Raw genomic sequence first — 10,812 nt, 5'->3', positions numbered from 1 at the left:
CCCTCAAACATGGAGAGGAAAATAAGTCCTATGGCTTGCACCGTCCTCAATGAGCTTCGTCTTGAGGGGAAATTCTGTGATGTGACCATCAGGGTGGATGGCGTTGGATTTGATGTCCACAGAATCATCCTCTGCTCCTGCAGCCACTATTTCAGGTCTGTGATTGAAACAAGAAGGGATGGGGACAAACAAGAGTTCCTGTCCCATGTCACACTGCCCTAGTGGAGCTCCAGGGCTTCCCTCAGCATGGAACTCTTCTCCAGCAATTGCCCACGGTCCTTTTACCAGCCCAGCACCAGAACTGCTCTCCCAGCGCTGGCAGTGGGGTCTGGTGGCCCAGGCGTGGTGCTGGGCTGGGAGCGTGGCCAGACAGGCCCACCTGCCCTTGGGTTCCTTCCACATGTCCCACTAACCTCTGGTGTTCACCACGCACCCTGTTGCTCTCTGGCCACAGCTGGAGACCGTGACTCCTCTTTAAAACACCCAGTTAGTAAAACACGAGCTAATAAACTACGCAACCTGTCAGTATGACTGCTGTGAGTGCCCAAACTGGTCCTGAGGTGGGGAAGGAGGCACAGGGGCAACAGGGCCAGGGTTTAAAGCAGCAAAGCTGTTTTTAACCCCAGCGCTGCTTTGTTGTTTTCAGGGCTTTGTTTTCCACCCGCGGGAACAGTGCAGAGGACAGAGTGTATGAAGTCCACGGCCTTTCCCCTGAAATGATGAGGATCATCATCGAGTTTGCCTACACCAGGACAGTACCCATCACGATTGACAATGTCGAAAATTTGCTAATTGCAGCAGACCAGTTTAACGTCATGGGCATCATCAGGCTCTGCTGCGAGTTCTTGAAAGCCCACTTCTGCCCCGAGAACTGCATAAGCATCTGGAGGCTCACAGAGAGCTACTACTGTCCTGACCTAAGAGAAGCAGCCTACACGTTCATCCTGCGTCACTTTGAGGAGATATCCAGGGTCTCTACAGAGTTTCTAGACCTTCCCTTAAGTGACCTAGAGCAGATCATGGAGAGAGACGAGCTCAATGTGAAGGAAGAAGAAGTGGTGTTTGAGGCAATGCTGAGATGGATTGCCCACGACCCCCAGAACAGGAGGCAGCATGTTGCAGCCCTGCTGGGCAAGGTGGGTGCTGTCACGGCACAGGCCTGGGGGCTCAGCCAGAGTCACTTCCCTTGTCAGGCCAGAGGACACCACAGCCTCACAACTGGTGACAAAGCTGTTGCTATGCTGGGGCATGGGTTGAAGATCCCACCCTGGGGTTGGGACAGATCTTTGAAGTACACATTTCCTCATGTTTAGACCTTAACTTTAACTGTTCCTCACATCCAGATAAGGCCAAAGTCCATGTGGGACAATGTTCTCCCTAAACACACAGGGTTTATGAGCTTACCACACAGAGAGCAGCAGGTGCCCAGGCAGCCCCAGCCCGAGCCCAGGGAGGCGCCGTGCTGGGGGGGCAGGGTCCTCACCACCAAACCCAGTGATTCACCCTTGCACACCCGTTTCTGGACTAGCTAAAAACTACACATTTCATCCTCTTTAGACAGTCCTGTAGCTCAAAAGCAAAGCCACGCAGCATCGGAGCTATCCACAAAGGGTACCAAGGTGCCCAGTATCTGCAGTTACCCTGTTGGTTATTCCAGGTTCGACTGGCACTGATGGAAGTAGGCTACTTCATCAACAAGGTCAAGAGGCACGATTACGTGAAGGACAATGAAGAATGCAAAGACCTCATCATAGACACGCTGACAGAAATGTACATCTTCAACATGCATGGTCCATCCCGCTCAGGTTTTACCAACCCGCTCAGCCGGCCCCGCCTGCCCTCCACCCTCCTCTTCGCCGTGGGGGGCTGGAGCGGGCGCAGTCCCACCAACGCCATCGAGACGTACGACAGCCGTGCCGACACCTGGCTGAACGTCACCTGCCAGCAGGGAAGGCCCCTGGCCTACCACGGCACTGCCTATCTGAAAGGCTTCATCTACATCATTGGAGGGTTCGACAGCGTGGAGTATTACAGCAGCGTCAAGCGGTTCGACCCCCGGAAGAAGACGTGGCAGCAGGTGGCCCCCATGCACTCGCAGCGCTGCTACATCAGCGTCACCACCCTCCACGACTCCATCTACGCCATGGGGGGGTACAACGGGAACACGCGCCTGGACACGGCCGAGCGCTACGAGCCAGAGAGCAACCAGTGGACCCTGATCGCCTCCATGAACGACCAGCGAAGCGACGCCAGTGCGACCACACTGCACGAGAAGGTAAATGGACCTTGAGATGCGAGGCAGGAGCTAAAGCTGCCGTGTGGTGAGCAGGACAAGGAACCAAACAAACCAGAGCGGGCAGCGCTGCAGGGTGAGCGTGTCCTTCCACACGGCAGGGCCTCATGTGGAGCTCAGCCAGGGACATAAACACAGCTACCCCTCCATCACCTGGAAAGAAAACAGGAGCTGTGGGAGCAGGAAAGGGAACAAATGCTCCCTTTAACAGGATGAATAATTTAAAATAGAGAGGAGGAAAGTTCAAGTAAAGCTTATTAGTTAAATCCTGGAGCTACAGCTATAAAGCTCTCCAAGATGCAGCAGCTGACTGGTGTGGTGGAGACACAGCCCGGAGAGGTAAAATCCAGAGCTGGTATCACCAGTTGCCCCCTGCTGCCAGACAGGACTTCTCCTGGCCACAAGTGAAATCCCATACCTAGCAGCTTTGTGGAGCTCAGGAAATAAAGGGGCTAAATCCTGCTGGCCTGAATAACCCACTGCACATGTAGTCCTTCAAAGCCAGGATGACAGCACCTCTCCCATTAAAAAAAAAAATCCAGCCATACATTTAATTTTCTCTTCAACATGTTCTCCCACCAGGAGTGGAACTGCCCTGCTCACACCTTTCTCCTGTAACCAGGTGTATATCTGTGGCGGGTTCAACGGGACCGAATGCCTGATCACTGCAGAGGTGTACAATGCCACCACAAACCAGTGGAGCTTCATAGCCCCCATGACCACCAGCAGAAGCGGAGTGGGTGTGATCGCGTATGGAAGCGCCGTGTACGCGGTAAGGGAGCAGTGGGACCCCTGCCCCAACACCGCCCACCACTCCCAATACTTACTTTTGCTCATCTAGACTTTCAGGCTGGCCGTTTGCTTGTGAGCAAGATCTAGGGAGGAAAGTCAGAGCCAGAACAGTCAACACGCCTTCCAAGAGCACTCTCACCCACACAGTTTTTGTTATGGAAAATGTGTGGACAATTTTTAAGCAGCTGCAGCAAAGAAACACTTTTCTGCTGCTGCTGACAGCATTAGCAGCATGGAACATTTGCTTGGTCCTGTTTCTCCTACCCATGTGCTGCATTTAGTCAGTAAAATCTGACAGTTGCACAAAGTAACTCTGGGAAGCTCCAGAAAGAACAAGGGAGCAGTCTGCAGACAAGCATCGTTTCGAGAACGTGCTCTCAGCAATGTTCAAACTGAAGGCAGAGACAGAACCAGTTACCATCTCCCTGGCGTGGGAAATGATGTGGCTGATGTAGCAGGTGAGGAAAGGCTTGTTTGAACACTGTACCTCTGCTATTCACAGGTAGGGGGATTCGATGGATTTAACCGGCTGCGGAGCGCGGAAGCGTACAACCCGGTCACCAACACCTGGCGCATGATCCCCACCATGTTCAGCCCACGCAGCAACTTTGGCATTGAAGTGGTGGACGACCTTCTGTTTGCAGTTGGTGGCTTTAATGGTGTTTCCACCACCTTCACCGTCGAGTGCTACAACGAGAGGACCAACGAGTGGTACGACGCTGAGGACATGTCCATCAGCCGCAGCGCGCTGAGCTGCTGCGTGGTGCCCGACCTGCCCAACGTCAGGGACTACGTGGGCAGGTGACACTGACACATGGACAACTTCAGGGGAAGCCAGGTTAAACTCTCCAACAAGGAGCCTGCCTGTATAAACAGCTCACTTGGCTAATAAAGGCTTCTGCACAGCAAGTGAATGTTTTCACTTATTCTAAAATATAAAGAACTGGTACAAGACAAAAGAGTAAGTTAGTATTGAAAACACTCATTCTGTGGCACCACAAAATGTGTGTATTAGCCACAGCCCACATAGCAACTTAAAAACAAAAAGGCACAACAGAATGCTAAAGAAATAAAAGGTTTATTTTCATTAATTCACTTATTACACTTTAGTACAGTGTATTTAGGTGAAGAACATGACAGTAGGATTTGTTTCAAACAGCCTACACACACACACACACACAACTTTACCTTACTGAAGTAAGTACAGGAGTGCTGCTTCCCACACAATCTGCTGAAGTCTACATTAATAGTGACAGGAGAGTACAGCTGCCGTGATCCACACTGACATGGACCTAGGAGGAGTATCTGACTATTAATGGTCTTCAAATATCTCGTTAGTTCCACGCTTTACATTCATATTAGTAACAGGATTAGATCCTCAGGAGTACCTGTTTTATCAGATTGCTACACAGGACTGTTGAGTTACAGATATGACTTACACCCTCACAGATTGTGGATGTAGTTGAAAAGAAATCTAAGCCACAAACCACTTATTTTCAGCTTGCTTTTTTAAGCCCACTGAATGCTACAACACACTATTACAAGGTTGTGTTAAAAATAACCTAAAAAGTTGCAATTCTTTGTGACTTGGTTTGTCAGCAGCAATCAGTCCATTTTGTGACACACAAGTTAAGCCAACAGTTCTGATTTTAACATTTACTGTAGTGGAGAAAGGATATAGTGAAGCAATATGGCAGAATGGTTGGCATAGTTATTCATAGTGCATGCTAAAAAGCTGGCATGTGTTCTTCATTTCTGGAGTGGGATCCTGCTACGTGCAAGAGAAGTCTTATTAAAAATGCATACAAACCCAGCATATGAACAGAGTATTCAGGTAGTTATAAAATATCCTGTACACATATGGCACTACAATCACTACAATGAGAGCTGAGTGCTCGGCAGGATGTGTCCTGCTGCATTAGTACTTTGAGCAGAAAGGCCATGGAACATGCTCTGTGGGGCATGTATCCAGAACGAGCACAGAGGAATGATTGTCAGAAGGAGGAGGAAAAGCTCCACCTGATGTTCTTTTAGGAAGGCCCCAAGTCAGCCTTCTAATACTGAACTGAACACACACCAGGATCTTACTGACATTTAGCTAGCCACTAGAAACACACTGAAGGAATTCCCAGGCTTTTGTTTATAAACACCCAGCAAGCCACAGCAGTCACAGGCCACAAGGAATTTGTTATGTGATTCACAGGTTAGTGGGCTACAATACAGCCAGTCAATAATGCAATTCTTCTGAACACCTATGTGTGATACAACAGAATTGTCAGTTAAAAACCATGTGCAATTCGTCCACTTGAAGTCCAGGCCAAAAAAACAAACAAAAACCCACAACAAAAACCCAAAACCAACCACTTAAAAATTCCACAGAACTGACACAGCAGAAGTCAGAGCAGTGCTGTTGGCAGTGGCCATCACTCACATGCAGAGGGGCACAGAGATGCAGTGTCACACACAGCCCAGGGCTGGCACCCGCCAGCAAAGCTGTCCCAACACGGACAGGAGTGGAATGTCTTTAGTAACTTACACAGTTTAGTAACTTACACAGTTTAGTAACTTACACAGTTAAGAAGTACACAGTTTGTGTGTCAGCCACAAGTTCTCATGGCAAGTGCAACATCAATTTTGCTTAGAAAAAGAAAGACTACAAGAAGTTTGTTCTTGCATCTCACTTTGTTGCCTGCTGCCACATGTAACAGTATTTAGTTCATATTCCAACTGAAATAATGACCTCAGTTTTTCTCCCTTTGAATTGTCCAGGTGTGCTGACAGACTGCAAGAGGGCACTGACAGAGCTGTGGTGATCTGACAGGCTGCCATCCTTCAACTGCTTCTCAAAAATCCCTCCAGCAAATTCAGTGGGATGGAGGATGTGAACTCTTCTCAGTTGCTTCTGTGCAAAATCTGGTAAAGTATCTTAAAATGGGCTCCCAGAGATTTAAGTTAAATCAATGGATTTAGTACTAAAGATGTGAGGCATTTTCACACTTGTTCAAACACCCTGCTGTAGATGCAGTAATTATTTAACTACTGCAGCCAGATCAGCAAGAGTTCATGGAGTTCATCACTCCACTGATTAACCCCTTGCTCACAGGAGTCCATGAGCTGACACAGCAACAGCCACTTCTGAACATCAGCCCTAACCCTGAGCTGTTCCCATCTCCTCTCCTGCACCGGGCCAGTATCGTACCATTTGATCTGCCCTGCATAACCATCCAACAGGCAAAGAAAATACAGCAGGGCTACCATAGATGAATTAATTGAGACTAAACCGTTAAGATTTTCAAGGTTTGTGGTTTTTTTAAAACAAGGCCAGATTATTCTGTTACAAAAAGACAGGCTATTGATATCAAAAGTGGCAAGTGAACTGCGAAGTGGAGCATTAGGAGGTGTACACATCAGAGAAACCTTCACACACTATGTGGTTGAAAAGACTTACCCAGTGACTCAGATATGATCTAGGTTGCCTGCTGAATTGGAAAATGGGAAGTATCAGCTCAGAAAGCTAAACAATTAAAAAACAAAACAAAAAACCAAACTGTTTAGAAGTTCTTTTGCAAAGAAGTTGCCACATCAAAACCACCAGCAAATCATCATATGAACCAAAGACAGTAAACAGATCCTCCAACGTTTGTCTACACAGATTTTGGAACACCCTGGTTATCCTCCCTTTCCCTTCCCTATGATCCTGAGTCAGCTTGCATGTGAACACCTGGAACATTCAAATGAAGGGAGGGAGAGGGAAGAGAAGGAGGTAGGAACAATGCACTGAGCCTGCCAGTAACCTAAACTCTGCTGGAGCTCTTCAGATGAGGGAGCAGGAATGTTCAGCAGGACAGTATCTGAGAGGCAGCAATACTCTAAAGAAAATATTCCACATTCTGTTCCTTGGGAATATAGCAGTAAGCAAACCAGAGCCAACTGGGACACTGGTTTGTGTAAAACTGCGTTAAAACGCCAAAAGGTCATTAAATCAGCTTAAATCTTCTTGCCCCAGCAAGTGGGGAATACAAATATTTAGAGACCACGAAAACTAAGCTCCCACTTCAGAAACAGCCTGTCTCTCCGGGAGCACTGCAGCTCAGCCACTGCCAGCTCCTGCCAAGGACTGGCTGCAAACAGGCCCTGTGTGTTCTTCTGATCACTTTTCCACTGAATTAAAACATGTGCAACATTTGAGAAAGGATCCACCAAGTAGCTCAGGTTTCAACCTATTACTGTGAAATAATCTCATTCTTACTGATCCACTCTGATCAAAGTGAATAGGCAATATTGGTGCATTGATACCTCAGTGGTTTTCACTCCTTTTATCAGGCTGATTGTTGACTCAAGTCTCTAATGAAGCTGTCAAGGACAAACTCAAGCACCTTCAGATACACCTGAAAAAAAAAAATCTACTGCCTCAAGTTCTCTGCTTTAGCAAGTGTCTCATGTTCTACCAATCATCCATTCATAAACAAACTCTGCAGCCTCTCAACAACGTACAGGTACAAAATATTTAATATACATAGAAACATCCTGAAGTTATAAAGATTGTGCTTTTGTTCTCATATATAGGTATAACTATTGCACTTGCCTCCAACTTGGGAATGCTAAGTACACTAACACCAATTGTTTGTGAAGTTTAGTCACTGAGAAGGAGAGAATCAAAGGAATGTCAATATGTAAGTGCAAATAAAACAGGTGCTTTGAAGCACACACAAATGTAACCACTAAATTATTAAGATAGAGATATTTGATTTTCAAAATAGAACTGTTAGAGACTAACTCTACAGAAATCCTTGACAACAAAGACCTGAAGAGTGAAATAACAGACTTAATGATCCCAGAGATATTTCACAGCCCAGTACAGGCCTCAGTTTTATCCTGGACACCACTAAGTAATACTGTTGGATTCACACAAGCTCTCAACTTCCATCCATCCTCAATTTCTGAGCTTCTTAATTTTCCATACATAAAGATGCTGTTGTTCTGCACCAAATCCAATCAACACCCTCATGTCTTACACAGACACATCAAACGTAACACGATGCTTTAGCACAGTATTTCCCAGATTCACCGGGGGTGACACTGCAGGGACTAGCACTCGATCTGCGAGCGGGGCATCCGCCGCAAGCTTAGGGAGTGCCGGTGTATTTCCTGCATCTGCCTTTCCTGCATCTGCCTTATTCTATCTTTTTGCCACATCAAATTTTGTGGCATAGGGTATCTCTGGGTTCCCTGCAGGCACCTGAAGGGAATCCTCACGTGGCAGGCTGTTGCTCTGCAGCGTGGCTGAGGCATGGGAGGCAGGAGCATCCAGCGCTTCCTCTCGGCGCAGTAGCGATAGGCCTCCTTTCTGTACTGCTTGTCAATGTCATCGCTGTTTTTCCACCCCCCAATGATAAAAACATCATCTTTATAATAACAAATAGCTGCTCCTTCAATGCTAAGAACCTCTGGGGGTAAGCTTTCCAGTATTTCATCCGAGGCCCTGCCAGAGATCTTTATCTTGGCTTCCTCGTTATCTATAGGGTAACTCTTGGGGCAGCACGATGCTGTGTGGTAGAAGTTTGTGTTAGCAACAGACATCTGAAAAGAGCAATAATTATCAATGAGGGGCAAAGACTCCACATCCTGCCACTGCCTGGTTTCAGCATCATATCTGGTAATAACTGCCCTCAACCCATCTTCGCTATCGCTGTCGACTGGGGTGCGAGCAGCAACATAAACAAACCGGTCTTCTACAGAAACAGCTTTGACATCTCGAAGGATCTTTGGTGCTGACTCCAGGTTAAGCCATTTGTCTTGCTCAGGATTATAAATGGCCACATCTTTAAAGCCAGGACTGAAGTTGCCATGTCCACCAATACTGTACAAGTTTCCTTTAACTTCAGTAAGGCCAAAAGAGTGCTTTCTGGTTGTTAGATTTGAGACTTGTTCCCAAATATTTCTGTTTGGATTGTACCTTTCTACAGTCTTGGCAAACCCTGGTTCCATGGAGCCAGCCACGTAAACGTAAGATTCTGTCACAGCAACAGCATGTCCATCCAGGTGGTTGTGAATGTGTGGCAAGTTTACCCACCTGTCTTCATCGATGAAATACCCTACACACTCGCTCAAGTAATCTCCTCCCTCTGACACACCACCAATCACCATAATCACGTCCATGTTCTGTCCAAAACGTGGCAACAAGGCGACAGGACAAGTGGAATGTTGCAGATTGCCAGACTGCAAGTTCTCAGACCGCAGAGCGTGACTCTCCACAGCTTCAGACACTAACTTTACACAGGCTTCGTTGCTCGACACCAGCCTTTCAGATTTGACGTGGCGAGTAAGGTAAGTGGGTTTCATCTGAGACAATCTGAGCAGTTTAAAGAGATCTTCAAAGTACCTCTCTCTTTCCTCAGGGTTTTTCTGAACCCACTTCAAAACAGTCTCAAAGAGGATTTCTTCAGAGTCCACTGTGATCTCTGAGTCTGAGAGCCAGTCTCTGATGAGATGAAAGGGCAAAGTGTAGAACTCCTCATCTTGGATAACTTTGTGGAAGTTTCTCCTGATCATGTCCTGAGCTTTGAGGGCCAGCTGGTTCAAGGAATACATGTGGGCCAAGCTGTGAACCGCAACGCAGTTGGAGAGGTTGAGCTTCTTCTTCAGAAACTCTCCACAGAACTCTTTTAACCGGGTTAGCAGAAACCTGCGGAACAAACGGACAGGGTGAGGCTGCGGCCGCTGCCGCCAGCCCCCCTGTCCCCCCTGCCCCCCCAGCCCCTGCCCCCCCCAGCCCCCCTGCCCGCCAGCCCCCTGCCCGCCAGCCCCTGTCCCCCCTGCCCCCCCAGCCCCTGCCCGCCAGCCCCCTGCCCGCCAGCCCCCTGCCCCCCCCAGCCCCCTGCCCCCCCAGCCCCCCCAGGCCCCCCAGCCCCCCCAGCTCACCTGTCCGCCATCTCCAGCACCTCGTGCACGTTCCCGGCGCTGACGCGGATGCTGCCCGTGTACATGAACCCGATGACGGCCTCCACCGTCTCGGGGTCGGGGCCGCCCTCCGAGCTCCATTTCTGCAGCTCCACGCGGCCCGAGCGCGACTCCGCGAAGCCCCCCGAGAGCAGCGGCGTGAAGTACTCGGTGGAGGCGGCCAGGACGGAGCGGTGCGCCCGGTACTCGCGGGCCGCCCCGGGCTGCCCGCCGCCGAAAGCCAGCGTGATGTCGCAGTAGAGGCCGTGTCGGCGCTGCTCGTTCTGCCGCCAAGCCAGGTCGGAGCAGTGCGCCGGGCACCCGAACTCCTCTGCCTCCGCCTCGCCCTCCCCCCCGCGCGGGCCCCCGCCCTCCGCCGCGGCCGGCGGCAGCGCCGGGCCCGGGAGCGGGGAGGCCGCGGCCGCCGCCATCTTGTCCGACATGGCGGCTGCGCCTGCGCGGGAGGAGCCGCCGCAGCGCCCCCTGCGGGGGGAACGGGGGGGGGGCGGGGCGGGGCTCAGCCCGGGGGTCCCGGGTCCCGCCCGGGTGAGGCCGCAGCCGCCCCCGCACCCCCCGCCGGGGCCCCGCGCCCCCCCGGGCCCGGCTTTGCGGATCCGGGCTCTTGGTTTTCTCCGGAGCTTCGGGAAAGGCTGCGGGGAGGGGACCGGGCAGGACCAGCTCCCGTTTCCTTTTCCTGCGCTTGGTTATTTCCATGTTTACCACACCACAGGCCCCGTTCCCCGACTCGCTCCTCCCCTGCTGCCCCAGGGCAGGGGGGACGGGCCCAG

The 10,812-nt window shown here is 50.1% G+C and overlaps 2 protein-coding genes across 2 annotated transcripts; one reads left to right on the top strand and one right to left on the bottom strand.

Moving 5' to 3' along the window:
• Positions 1-701: 701 nt before the first annotated feature.
• KLHL10 (kelch like family member 10) lies at positions 702-3,957 on the top strand. Its single transcript, XM_051640068.1, is given in 5 exon segments — positions 702-1,136; positions 1,658-2,275; positions 2,916-3,065; positions 3,588-3,886; positions 3,888-3,957. Coding segments are annotated over 5 exon segments (1,557 nt in total). The 5' UTR covers positions 702-716.
• Positions 3,958-4,144: 187 nt separating this feature from the next.
• Positions 4,145-10,467, bottom strand: KLHL11 (kelch like family member 11). The gene is made up of 2 exons (XM_051640214.1): positions 10,007-10,467; positions 4,145-9,770 (listed from the first exon to the last, which is right to left on the bottom strand). The coding sequence occupies exons 1-2, from the start codon at positions 10,465-10,467 to the stop codon at positions 8,174-8,176; spliced, it is 2,058 nt and encodes a 685-aa protein (XP_051496174.1). The 3' UTR covers positions 4,145-8,173.
• Positions 10,468-10,812: the final 345 nt, after the last annotated feature.

This window comes from Apus apus, chromosome 25 (assembly GCF_020740795.1).
Source record: "Apus apus isolate bApuApu2 chromosome 25, bApuApu2.pri.cur, whole genome shotgun sequence".
Taxonomy (NCBI): Eukaryota; Metazoa; Chordata; class Aves; order Apodiformes; family Apodidae; genus Apus; species Apus apus.
This window is presented reverse-complemented; position numbering and strand designations above follow the sequence as displayed.